Source organism: Rhinolophus ferrumequinum, chromosome 11 (assembly GCF_004115265.2).
Source record: "Rhinolophus ferrumequinum isolate MPI-CBG mRhiFer1 chromosome 11, mRhiFer1_v1.p, whole genome shotgun sequence".
NCBI lineage: Eukaryota > Metazoa > Chordata > Mammalia > Chiroptera > Rhinolophidae > Rhinolophus > Rhinolophus ferrumequinum.
This window is the reverse complement of record NC_046294.1, coordinates 25707057-25721993: the sequence shown is the minus strand read 5'-3', so window position 1 is coordinate 25721993 and position 14937 is coordinate 25707057. Positions and strand designations below refer to the sequence as shown.

The 14937-nt window shown below is 31.5% G+C and overlaps 1 protein-coding gene across 1 annotated transcript in view; it reads left to right on the top strand.

Annotated features, from left to right (window-relative positions):
* The window catches only part of ELP4 (elongator acetyltransferase complex subunit 4), a 213802-nt gene that overhangs the window by 68145 nt on the left and 130720 nt on the right, over positions 1-14937 (top strand). The window contains exon 7 of the mRNA XM_033119874.1: positions 4314-4502. Coding sequence (XP_032975765.1) covers positions 4314-4502 — 189 coding nt within the window. The remainder of the gene's footprint in view (positions 1-4313; positions 4503-14937) is intronic.

The window sequence follows — 14937 nt, the reverse complement described above, 5'->3', positions numbered from 1 at the left end:
ATTTAAGATTTTATTTCTTCTTACAGTATGCTTTGAGTTGTCTCATTGAATAAAAGATGCATTTTTATTCGCTATATTAAAATATTTTATAACTTAACTGTTTTTCTGTAGCTCTATTTTTAAAAACTTCCTCTGAATTACCACTATTAAAGATGTTCCGGTTAGTTTAACTTAAACAAAATGAGGGAAATTTTATTTCTAGATATCATGCCTCTCAGAATTCTTCCTCGGTGATTTTAATTACTATAGCTGCAAAAGGATTTGCATTTCATTTATATTATTTTAGCAGAATTATTTCCAGAGCACCATTATTTTTATTGAAGAAGACAAAAAAGCCAAAAGTCTTAATTTTTGGCATCATCAACTACATTTGTTCTTAATTTGTAGATTTAAAAAATTCTTATACACTTTACTGCTATATTTAACACTTTGTAAAAAAATGATTTTAAAATTTCTCTTGATAATCAGTTTAATAGAAGGTTGAAAATACTTGTGTGTGTGGTGAAGCAAACATATTTATTTACAGATGGCTTTTCATGTATGTTACAGTTTTTGTGATGGCCCTTGGTATTTAGTACAATTTTATTTTGCTCATCATTGCTCCATTTTTGGTTGTAGCTAAGATTTATGGGCAACGTGTCTTCTCCTTCGTGGCAATGCCTGTCTGGAGGGGTAAATTGGTCCATGACAGACACCTCTCCCCACTCGCTTTGGTAACTATGGAAACAGGCATGTCATAACAGTTCCTACAGTACAATGTGCAGAGCTGCTGCTCTTGCAGAATGGTGACATGTCTTCTAAGAGCTAGAAATTGTTTTAAAAAGCAAAAGTAATAGCAAAAAGACATACTTACATGTATATGCACACGTGTATGCACACGCGCGGGCACACACACACACACACACACACACTCAAAGAACCTTAATGAGTAAGCTGGTATTGGAATGAAATGAAAGGTTTCTTTTCTTAGTTGATTATTTGAGTATGAAAACAACACCATTAATAAACAATATTTTATTTTATGAACATTGATAGACAAACCACAGGTTTTGTAACTATTAACTTTCATAAAGATTGAACAGGGTTGAAATAGACATTTCTATGGTGAATACCAAGAATGCTAAAAAAATTTTTAATAAACTAAAAATATACCAATAAGTTATTATAAAAATATATTTCCAATTTTATTGGAACGAAAATATAGTTAATAAATGTCCATATTATTATATTATAGATTGTATCATTTGCTAAATTCCATAGTCTATATATCTGTCTCAGAAACTTCAAATGAGTTCAAGAAGCCAAAGAATACATCTACCAGGCACTACTTCAAAAATATTATTCCTGAGTCAAAATAATATTCTGACACTGAAATAAATTCTGCATTTTAAAAGGAAATTTTCATCTTTCTTTTTTTGTCACTGCATTTTCAAATAAACTAAACTAGTTGGAGGCAACATACAGAAATAGACTCTAAGGAATATTATATACTATTGTATCATTAATATTGTTAGTAAGTAGTGTAATTCATCTGTAAAGATATTTTGAGTAGAAACATTTACATATTGCTGTCATAATTTCATTTGTTTTTAAGTTTTGATTTCCAAATATTTAAGAAATATACAATAAAAAATGCAATTTGAATGTTAATTTTACTTGGAATATCAGATTAAATTAAATATTTTTAGGTATTCTTTCTCATAGGAATAAAGTTAACTATTTATTGTTCAGCTATCAGCAGAGGTTTATTTTTTTAAATTTTATTATGTCTCACAGTGTGCCCCACTATTACATGGCGTAGCAAAGGAATTACATATTTCAAAAAAACAGGAAATTTGCACTTAAGCCTATTTTTACAATTTATTTTCATATTTGTAAAAATAGAAGTGTATTCCATGTGTGGAAGTATTATGCTCAGTAATATTCTGATGTGCTGTGTACCTACCTCACTTAAATCTCTTAACTCTCATTCATTGTCTGGCTTAATATTTTCATGCTTATACCTACCAGTTTATCTGTCAGAGTCACTAATCTTTCGTAGTTCTTTGGATTCAGTTTTGTTAAAAACTTTTAGCAGGTACTTTCTGATACAACAGTAGTAGGTATTGGTGACTGTGGGTTAAAATATAGCCAACCTTAGTTTCTGAAATGTTGACGGGAAACAGTATGATGCCAACTCCTCTTACCTTCATATTTCATTCTAATATCTAGATGGTTTTTAGGTACGTTTCTCTTTGCCTTTTTCCAGATTGCTCTTTCTGTTGGGAATCTAACATAAGCTACAGTTCATGAGATAACAGGTTTAGGGATGAAAAAATGAACCTTAATCTTGCCATTTACCTAAATTCTGAGTTTTTAAGTAATTCAGAAAAAGGAATAACCTATCATATTTCACAGATATCTTACCCGAATTCACCAGAAACTTATTTATACTTCTAACATAGGCTCTGATATATCTTATTACTTCATTTCATTCAAGTAAAGCAAAAATAAAAAAGTTTTTCTGAATCATCTAGGATCATAATATCTGGTCCCTGAGGTGGTTGTCTATCATAACCTTAATACAACCAGAAAAGAAACATTGGACCAGCTGCCTTGATAATGTCATCATGCTTCAGGTCCATGGAGTCAGGAAGTTTTTCCAAATGTGCTTAGACTCAATTTCTCTTTCTGAAATCTCATGCTTATAGGTTTATCCAGGACATTGTATCACTATATATTTGAAGGATTGTATGGTCTCCTCGAGCAATGTTCTATCTTTTTTATTTTAGAGATGAGGAAACTAAGGCCTAAGTAATGTATGTGTCTTACCCAGAATCATCCATCAGTCCAAACTATGAGTCTCTGTCTTGCTCATCATACTAACCACTGTCCCCTACTGTTTTCCTCTTCTAATATTTCAGTGTTTTATTCATTTTGTCTACTTTGTCAATAAATTCTCCTTGAAAAAGAATACACAAATTCAACTTTTATCTATACTATCAGCGAGATAAATATATTGGGTTGGGCAATAGCTACTTGGATAATAAAATTTATTAGTGGTATTTTATAGCGATAGCCAGGGGTATATTTTAGGATATGGTTTGATCAGAGATCACCCTGTAAAGTGGCACATGTTCCAAGTCTTTGCTTTCAGAAAGAAATCTTATTTTTCCCATTAGAATCATAATAATGATTTTTCATTTATTTCCATGTGCCAGGTTTTGCTAAGATCTTCCTTTGCCTGGAAATTTTGCTGGATTGCAAAGGAAAGCATTTACAAAACATTTGTTCAGTGAGAATAACCCAAACAGTAGAATTTATTATAAACATATCTACTAGCAAACACTTCTTGACAATCATCCTAGGTTTTATTTAATGGTTTTCAAATATTCATTTCCCCAAGAAAATCGGTCACTATTATTATGACCTTAATATCTGTAGGCTTGAATTCTAAATGTTCACCTTTTAAATTTTATGAAAAGTGTCGAACTTCAATTATTATTGTGAAAATAGCTTCAAGAAAAAAAAGTAGAGGTAGGTGTAAAATTTAAAACAAAAACATACATTTTTAAACTTCTTCCAAACAAAATATCAGGTAGTGTACACAATAGAACTAAATGAAAAATACTGAGCAGTTTATCATTTATTGAAAGACAGAGAATTATGTAATACTAACAATGGTTTCTAAGCACTCTACTTTAGATTTTCTTTATTATTAACTGTGATTTGTTATATATTTATTTTAATTGTTTCAAATAGATTCTTCAAGTAGTCACTGTTCAAATTTAGAAATAATTAAAAGCTTGAAACTTGTGATACTCTTCACATTTTCCTAAAGTGGAAATGAAAATCAGTTCTGTTATTTTTTTATTTTTTTATTAGTTTCAGGTGTACAAAACAACATGTTAGACATTTACACCCCTCACAAAGTGATAACCCCCCCAAGTCTATTACCCTTCTGACATCGTACGTAGCTATTACAATACCATTGATTACATTCCCTATGCTGTACTTTACATCCCATGACTGTATATATATTAAATTGTAGTTGACATTCAATATTATTCTACATCAGCTTTAGGTGTATAGCGCAGTGCTCAGGCATCTACACAGTCTATGAAGTGATCTCTGTTATTTTTTCAAACTCTTATAATCTAGAATATTTTCTTTATATCGCATTATTATTGATAGTCCATAAAGCTTTTTACCACATCTACTGACATTGTCTCCCTGATCTGTTATAAATGAAAATAAGAACTGGCAAAAGTAAAAGACGTCTCGTATGCGTTAACAAACTTAATGTGTTTCCCTCTCCCCTCACTTCCTATTAGAAAAAACAGAAAAACATTTTAAGAATAGGAATCCAGAATCTTGGTTCACCTTTGTGGGGAGATGACATTTGCTGTACCGAAAACTGTGACAACAGTCACAACCTCACGAAGTTCCTCTACATTCTCCGCGGTCTTCTACGAACCTCTCTTTCAGCCTGTATCATCACAATGCCAACACATCTGATCCAGGTAAGATCTTTTCAAAATTGCTTTCCCCTAACTAATGGTACATAGTCAAGAGCAAAGTATAAATGCTTTGTGAGTCTGATAAATTATTTTTGTGTGCCCCTTGGATAAAAGAGATTTCAGGTGCTTAAAACACCAGAGCAACAAAATATCTTTTCATTTGGATTATTAAATTCTTGTGTGTTTGTGGTTTTAATATACAGTGAGCATATGGTGAATCATCTTTACTAATTTTTTCTTTGATTTCTTATGAGCTTGCTAATAATAACACTGTGATATGAGGTTGATTTTTTCTGTGATGTCTTTTAATTAATCATAAAGCTGATCTGATCATAAGTCTTAGAGAGATATTTGTAAACCTATGTTCATAGCAGCATTAATCATAATAGCTAAAATGTGGAAGCAAATTGAGTATCCATCAACAGATGAGGAGATAAGCAAAATGTGCCACGTGTTACGATGGAATATTATTCAGCCTTGACAAGGAAGGAAATTCTGACATATGCTACAACACAGATGAATCTTGAGGACATTGCTAAGTGAAATAATTCTGTCACAAAAACATACTGTGACTCCATTGATGTGAAGTGCTGAGGGTAGTCAAAATCCGAGACAGAAAGCAGTATGGTGATTGCCAGGGACTGGGGGGAGGAGAGAATGGGGAGTTATTGTTTAATGGGTACAGAATTTCAGTTTTATCAGATAAAATAGCTCTGCAGTTGGTTGGTATTGATGGTAGCACAACATTATGAACACATTTAGTACCACTGAATGGTACATGTAAAAATGGATAAAATGGCAAATGTTATTGTTTTAAATTTTCAGCAGTTAGTACTATTTTATTTTTTTCTAATGTACATGCTGAAACATCTTGATTTGAAATGACATTTATAGCAGCTTTGAGTTGTTTTGATTTACTTCTCTAGGAAATAGCAATAATGATAGCAGCTAACAAATACAGACCACTTACTTTAAGTCAGGACCTGACGGTTCTTATAGAATTTTTTTGTAAAAACTGTTACCTACATTTTACACATAGGGAAACTGAGGTACAGAGAAGTTAAGAAACTGCATCTAGGTTCAATACTTGAGAAACCATCATTTGAACCCAGAAAATCAGGTTTCAGAACCACATTATAGGAAATCTGTCCAAGAATTATAACAGGCTTTTATTCTGGAATTCAGTCTTTCAAAGCTAGTAAATCACAAATATTTAATTTTAGAGCTAGAAAGGAATTGAGGGGCTCATCTGAACTCCTGCCTTTGAAAAAGTAAAACATTATCTCTATTTTGCACCTGAGGTCTGAACTGAAATAACAATTGTTTAAGCAAGTCTAAGAAACAAGGACTATACTCAGTGAAACTGCAACGTTCTGTGAGAACTGTACATTTAATACAATTAACAGAAATATAACAGATGTAATTGGGATTTGGAGTTTGCCAAGGAGGTAAAGAAATGCCATTTGAAGAAGCTTTACCTAAATACACCGTCCAGTAGTTAAAGCTGAGACTTTAAGGGCTATAAAGTTTATGAAACGTGTCATAATCCTTGAACTTCCCTCCAATCTATAGGAAAAAGATTTGCATTTTGTTCACATCTGCTTTTAAGAAAAAGTCACTATCTTTCGTAGCTGTTTAAGAATTTTAAATTGGCTGATATTCCTTCCACCACAAGAGGAGTATAATTGACAGCGTACCCCCATACATTGTCAGTGACTCACACTTTTGAGCTTTCTGTGAGTTACTATAGCAACTTCCTGTTATTCAAGTTAACATTCCTCTTTAATAATTACAAAATGTTAGCAAAATAAAAATTAGATCTTACTTAGAAAAGTTAAATGAAAAATTTAACTTTTCATATCAAGATTTCTTAAATCCAAATAGTTCCCTGTCACCAAATTAGGAAAACAAAAATTCTGTACTTCTTACAAATTTGGTTATTGAACCAGTGTTTTATTATCTTTAATCATTTGTTTATTCATTCATTTCTTCTACACTGTTTTTGAGTGACTGATAATGTACTGTGATGAATAAGCAACACTGGTTCCTTTCAGGGCACCTTACTCTGTAGTGGGGAGATAAACATTTAAAAGATGTGTTATAATCTGAAAATGAAATTAAGAAAACAATCACCATAGCATCAAAGTGTAAAATTTGTACTCTGAAAACTGAAAAGCATGTTGAAAGAAATGAAAGAGGATCTACATGAATGGAAAAACTTCCCATGTTCATGGATCAGAAGACTCAATATTTTTAATTTTTAAGATGATGACACTCCCCAAACTGATCTATAGATGCAATGTAATCCCTGTCAAAAGCCCATCTGACTTTTTGGAGAAATTGAAAAACTGATTTCCAAAATTCCTATGGAATTTCAAAGGACTTAGAATAGCCAAAACAATCCTAAAAAAGAATAAAGTAAGAGGGCTTGCACTTTTCAATTTCAAAACTTAATACAAAGCAATAATAAAATACAGTGCAGTACTAGCATAAGAATAGACATATAAATCAATGGAATAGAATTGAGAGTCGTAGAAATACATCTGTGGTCAGCTGATTTTGCACAATGGTACCAAGACCATTCAATAGGGAAAGAATAGTCTTTTTCAATAAGTGGCATGGGACAACTAGATAGCCACGTGCAAAAGAATGAGGTTGGACCTTTACCTCATACCCTGTGCAAAAAATCATTCTGAATGGTTCAAAGATCTAAATGTAAGAGCCAAAACTATAAAACTCGTAGAAGAAAACTTAAGGGTAAATCTTCATGACCTTGGATTTGGCAAAGGATTCTTAGATGTGACACCAAAGCACACATGAAAAAAAGAGATAGATAAATTGGAGTTTATCAAAATTAAAAACTTTTGTGTTTTAAAGGACACCATCAAGAAAATGAAAAGACAACCCACAGGAAGAGTGAAAATATTTGCGAGTCATATACCTGATAAGGGATTTGAATCTATTACAATGTATAAAAAATGCTTACAACTCAATAATAAAAAGACAACTCTCTTTTTAAAATGGGGAAAGGATTTGAATACACATTTTTCCAAAGAAGGTGTACAAATGGTCAGTTAGCACATGAAAGATAATCAACATCATTAGTCATCAAGAATGCTAATCAAAATCACAATAACATACCACTTCACACCCTCTAGGATGGCTAGAATCAAAACTCAGATCATTGTAAGTGTTGGCAAGAATGTGGAGGAATTGGAAATCTCAAAATTTGCTGGTGGGAATGTAAAAGGGTACAGCTAGCTGCTTTGGAAAACAGTCTGGCACTTCTTCAGTACTTAAGCATGGATTACCATATGACCCATCAATTTCACTCCTACGTATATACCCAAGAGAAATTAGAACATGTGTCCACATAGAAACTGGCACGTGAGTGTTAATAGCACCATTATTCATAATAGCCAAAAGATGGAAACAGCCCAAATGTCCATTAACTGATGACTGGATAAGCAAAAAGTGTCATATCCATATTATAGAATATTATTTGGCTATGAAAGGAATGAAGTACTGATACGTGCTACAACATAGATGAACCTTGAAAACATGCTAAGTAAAAGAAGCCATCACAAAAGAACATATACTGTATATTTCATTCGTATGAAAGTCCTGAATAGGGAAATCATAGAAACAGAAAGTAGATAATGGTTACCTAGGGCTCTAGTGTGGGGAGAAAAGGAGACCTGGGGGAATTAGGGTGTGATATGTAAATGGTTTAAGGTTTTTTTTTTTGTTTCTTTGAGGTGATGAAAATGTTGTAATACCAACTATAGTGATGGTTGCACATATCTGTGAAAATCAAAAAAAAAACCAATACACTGAATTACAAACTTTAAATGGGTGAAATGTATGTTATGTGAATTATATCTCAATAAAGCTGCTGGGGAAAAAAAGATGAGTTACAAAATAGTTGGTGAATTTGACAGTAGAGTTCTGAGGATACTAAATCACAACTTTAGTCCAGTGGTTATCAAACTTTTGATCTCAGAACCTCTTTACCCTCTTAAAATATATTTTAAGATCTCAAAATACTTTTATTCATTTGGATTATATCCATTGATGTTTACCATATTTGAAATGAAAACTAAGACATTTAAAAATATTTATTTATGAATTCAATTATAATAATAATAAACAGATTACGTGATTGTAAGAAATAATGATTTTCCATAACAAAAAATCTTTAGCAAGAAGAGTAACATCGTTTTACATTTTTCCATAGTAGAAAACAGTGGGTTCTAATATCAGCTTTATTAAACCCTTGTGAAAATGCTGTTTTGGTTGCAGCATTAAAAGAAAATCTGACTGCACACAGGTAAGTTGTTGGAAAAGGGAGGACTATTTTAATGCCCTTTTCAAATAATTGTAGATATTCTTCTTTGATATGTACTGAAACTAGACAAGTAATAGTTTCATAAACATTAATTGTAATGTGGAATCAAAAACTATATCAATGAACTTTTTCATGCTATATTGCACTAAAAGGCATTACACTAAAAGGTGTATCTTGTACTTTAAATGGGTCTTTTACCCATTCAAGATATTGAAATATTATTCCTTGGTCATTTGGAAAGTATTGGTTCACTGAGTTATGCAGATCTTCCAAATATTTATGCATTTCATTATATAATATAAAATAATAAGATTGGTTAATATCACCATCCACAGTGTTATATGTGTTGCCGTGCTATTTTTACCATTAATTGGTTTTCTATTATATGAATATACGACAATTTCTTTATCTTTTTCCCTGCTGACGGACAATTATTTCCAGATTGAGATTATTATGAACAAAGCTGCTATGAACATTACTATATAAGTCTCGTATATATTTTCATCTCTCTGGGAATCTCATCCCTCCAGACCTTCTTTTTTCAGTCTTTTTTATTTTAGCCATTGTAGTCCTTGTGAAATGATATGACATTTGGTACTTTGCATTTCCTTGATAACTAGTGATATTGACCATTTTTTCATGTGCTTGTTGACTATTGCCTATTTTCTTTAGTCCAAGTCTTTTGGCCTTTTTTTTTTCTTAGTTATCTCATCACTATTAAATTTAAATTTTCTTGTATTTTTTAGGTACAACTTTGTAATAATCTTCTTCTAGTTTGTGACTTGTCTTTTCTATTTTCTTAGCAGTATCTTTGAAGAACTGAAATTTTTAATCTTGATGGAGTTTAATTTATCTTTTTTCTTTTTAATGGTTAGTGGTTTCTCTTCACTGCCCTTCCCATCTTACATATCTTTCCCCTCTCAGGTCTTTTTCCTGTGTTTTATTGTAAAACATTTATAGCTTTATCTTTTACTAATTGGTTGATGTATTCTGATTTGAATATTTTATAGAACTTTACTTTGTGTTCTCAAACAGCTTTTGGCTTGTTAGATAATATCCGATTCTATGTTAACATACTTTACATCCACTAGTTCTATTTTTATCACTAGTAGTTTTTACCATAGTACTTATTGTCTGACTCAAACATGTGATTTCATATAATCTTATATATCTAATATATTGTAGTCTCCACAAAGGCAGGACCACATATTTATAATTTTCCTTTTAGTTAACATAAGGTTATGATAATAGTATATTTCGTACAGTATAAACATTCTTAGCACAATAAGGCTTTTTCTATATGTTCAACAATTATTAAAGGAATATTGATTCTTGGAAAATTATTTCTAATACCTGATTGTTTTCAACAGTACTTGAAACTTTATTTAAATTTATGTGATTTTAGTATTTTTGTTGTAACATTCCCATACCCTATCTACAAATGGCAAATTTGTTTAAATGTCATTTAGTTACATTAATTATATATGGTACGTACAGTATATTTCAAGTTTTATGACTGAAGAGTTTGGCATGAATAAGAAATGAATTTTGACTCCTTGGCTAGTATGATGTATTTATAATAGTCATAAGTGGATAACTCAGTTTTCCTTTAAGGGCTTTTCACAAACTGAGCTTGAACCTAACTTATTGTTATGTGTTTAAAATCGTGCAAATATTGCTCCAGTCAGAAGACATAGGATAGCTGAATGGGTAAGAAAACAAGATTTGTATATATGCTGTCTACAAGAGACCCACTTCAGATCAAAAGACACACATAGACTGAAAGGAAAGTGATCCATCAAAGATATTTCATGCAAATGGAAATGAAAAAACTGAGGTAGCAATACTTATATAACACAAAATAGACTTTAAAATAAAGACTATAATAAGAGACAAAGAAGGATATTACCAAATGATAGAGGGATCCATCCAACAAGAGGCTATAGCGCTAGTAAACATCTCTGCACCCATATTGGAGCACTTAAATATATATAGCAAATATTGACAAATATATATATAAAAATATATATATTTATATATATATTTTTATATATATAAATATATATATAAAATTTTATATATATATAAAATATATATATTTTATATATATAAATATATATAAATTATATATATAAATAATATATATAATATAATATATAATATATATAAATATATATAAATATACAAATATATATATATAAATATATATAGCAAATAAAAGGAGATATTCACAGTAATACAGTCATAGTCGGGGATTTTAACAGCTCATTGACACCAATGAACACATATTCCAGACAGAAAATAAACAAGGAAACAGTGGCCTTAAATGACACGCTAGACCAGATGGATTTAATTGATGTTTTTAGAGTTTTCTATCCCAAAGCAGCAGAATATACACTCCTTTCAAGTGTACATGGAACATTTTCCAAGATAGACCACATGTTAGGGCACAAAAGAAGTCTCAATAAATGTAAGAAGATTGAAATCATATCAAGTATCTTCTCTGACCACAATGGTATGAAATTAGAAATCAATTAGAAGGAAAAAAACTGAAAAACACACAAACATATGGAGGCTAAACAACATGCTACTAAACAGTAAATGGGTCAACAATGAGATCAAGGAAGAAATCAAAAGATACCTTGAGGCAAGTGAAAATGAAAACAAAAGAACCCAAAATCTCTAGGTCACAGTGAAAGCAGTCGTAAGAGGGAAATTCATAGCAATACAGGCCTACCTCAAGAAACAAGAAAAATCTCAAATAAACAATCTAAACCCTTACACTTAAAGGAACTAGAAAAAGAACAGCAAACAAAGCCCAAAGTGAATAGAAGAAATGATAATAATAAAGATCAGAGCAGAAATAAACAAAACAAAGACTTAAAAAACAATTCAAAAGATCAATGAACTGGTTCTTTGCACAGATAAACAAAATTGATAAACCTTTCACCAGACTCATCAAGAAAAAGAGACAGGACCCAAATAAATAAAATCAGAAATGAAAGAGGAAACGTGACAACAACACCACAGAAATACAAAGGATTGTAAGAAAATACTACAAGTTATTATATGCCAACAAATTGGACAATCTGGAAGGAATGGATAAAATCCTAAAAACATACAATCTTCCAAGGCTGAATCAAGAAGAAACAGAAAGCCTGAATCAACTGATTAGTACTAACGAAATCAAATCAGTAATCAAAAAACTCCCAACAAATGAAAATCTTGGACCAGATGCTTTCACAGGTGGATTTTACCAAACATTCAAAGAAGAATTAACACCTATTCTTCTCAAACTATTCCAAAAATTTTAGGAGGTAGGAGGGATTCCAAGCCTGTTCTAGAAGGCCACCTGATTCCAAAACCAGACAAAAACATTAGGAAAAAAGACACTATAAGCCGATATCCTTGATGAACATAAATGCAAAAATCCTCAACAAAATACGAGCAAACTGAATTTAGTAATACGTTAAAAAGATCATACACCATGATTCTTGGGATGCAAGTTTGGTTCAATATCTGCAAATCAATTGACCACATAAAGAAAATGAAGGATAAAAATCGTATGATCATATCAATAGCTGCAGAAAAAAAAGCATTTGACAAAATCCAGAGTCCATGTATGATAAAACACGCTCAGCAAAATGGGAATAGAGGCAACATACCTCAACATGATAAAGGTCATATATGACAAATCAATAGTTAACATCATTCTCAATGGGGAAAAGCTAAAAACATTTTCCTTAAGATGAAGAACAAGACAAGGATGTTTACTTTCACCATTTTATTCAAAATAGTATCAGAAGTTCCAGCCACAGCAGTCAGACAAGGAAAAGAAATAAAAGGCATCCAAACTGGAAATAAATAAGTAAAACTGTCAGTATTTGCAGGTGACATATTACTGCTATATAGAGAGAACCCCAAAGATTCTACCAAAAATTATTAGAACTGATAAATGAATTCAGTAAAGTAGCAGGATACAAAATTAATCAGAAATTGGTTGCATTTTTATACACCAATAATGAACTATTAGAGAAATTAAGAAAACTATCCCATTTACAATTTCATCAAAAAAATAAATAAATAAAATACCTAGGAATAAATTTAACCAAGGAGGTAGAAGACCTGTATTCAGAAAATAATAAGACATTAAAGAAAGAAATTGAAGAAGATACAAATAAATGGATGCATCTATCATGCTCATGAATAGGAAGAATTAACATCGTTAAAGTGTTCATACTACCCAAAGCAATCCATAAATGAAAATAACAATAACATTTTTAACAGACCTAGAACAAATAATCCTAAAATTTATATGGAACCATAAAAGGCCTTGGATAGCCAAGACAATCTTGAGAAAGAAGAATTGGAGGTGTAATGTCACCTGATACCAAACAAATTACAAGGCCACAGTAATCAAAACATCATGGTACTGACATAAAAATAGACACATAAATCAATGGAACAGAATAGAGAGCCCAGAAATAAACCCACACTTATATAGTCATTTAATCTATGACAAAGGAAGCAAGAATATACAATGGGATAAAGACAGTCTCTTTAATAAATGGTGTTGGGAAAACTGAACAGATACATTAAAAAAAAATGAAACTGCACCATCTTCTTATGCCATATATAAGAATAAACTCAAAATGGATTAAAGACTTAAATGTAAGACCCCAAACCATAAAACTCCGAGAAGAAAACATAGGCAATAAATTCTCTGACATTGCTCTTAGTGATATGTTTTCTGATATATCTCCTTGGGCAAGGGAAACAAAAGTGAAAATAAACGGGACTACATTAAACTAAAAAGTTTTTGCACAGCAAAGGAAACCATCAACAAAACAAAAAGACATCCTATTGAATGGGAGAAGGTATTCAGCAATGATACATCTAATAAGGGGTTAATATCCAAAATTTATAAAGAACTCATACAACCCAACACCAAAAAAACCCAAACAATCCAATTAAAAAATGGGCAGAAGACCTGAAGAGGCATTTCCCCACAGAGGACATACAGATGGCCAATGGACATATGAAAAGATGCTCAACATCACTAATCATCGGAGAAATGCAAATTAAAACCACAATGAGACATCACCTCACACCTGTCAGGGTGGCTATCATCAATAAATCAACAAACAACAAGTGTTGGCAAGGATGTGGAGAAAAGGGTACCCTTGTGCACTGTTGGTGGGATTGCAAATTGGTGCAGCCACTATAGAAAACAGTATGGAGCTTCCTCAAAAAATTAAAAATAGACTCCCTAATGACCCAGCAATTCCACTTCTGGGTGTTTATCCAAAGAAAATAAAAAAGGCATACGCACCCCTCTGTTCACTGCAGCATTATTTACAATAGCAAGATATGGAAGCAACCTAAGTGCCCATCAATAGACGATTGGATAAAGAAGAGATGGTACATATATACAATGAAATATTACTCAGCCATGAAAAAATGAAACCTTTCCATTTGCGACAGCATGGATGGACCTAGAGGGTATTATTCTAAGTGAAATAAATTAGACAGAGAAAGAGAGATACCAGGTGATCTCACTTATATGCAGCATCTAAAGAACAAAATAAACAAGAGGAAACAAATAGACTCATAGATAGAACAAACTGATGGTTACCAGATGGGAGGGGGGTTAGGCAACTGAAAAAAGTGAAGTGATTAAAAAGTACAAATTGGCACTTACAAAATAGTCACGGGAATGTAAAGTACAGCGTATGGAATATAGTCAGTGATATTGTAATAACTATGTATAGTTATAGTGTATATGCCTGGTGGGCACTAGACTTAGTGAGGAGTTCATTTCATAGACTAGATAAATATCTAAGCACTACAGTGTGCACCCAAAACCATTATAAAATAATATTGAATGTTAACTATAATTGAAAAATAAAATATTAAAATCTCAGATTTAAATCCTAAAAAATAATAATAAACTCACACAAATATTGGAGGAAAACTTCTTTCTCTAATCATCTTAGACATTGTACACATACTTATATCGTTTGCATTGTTAATGATGTTACATTATTATAAAGCTAATACTTTAATAGTAGTTTAGTTAAATTTAATGAG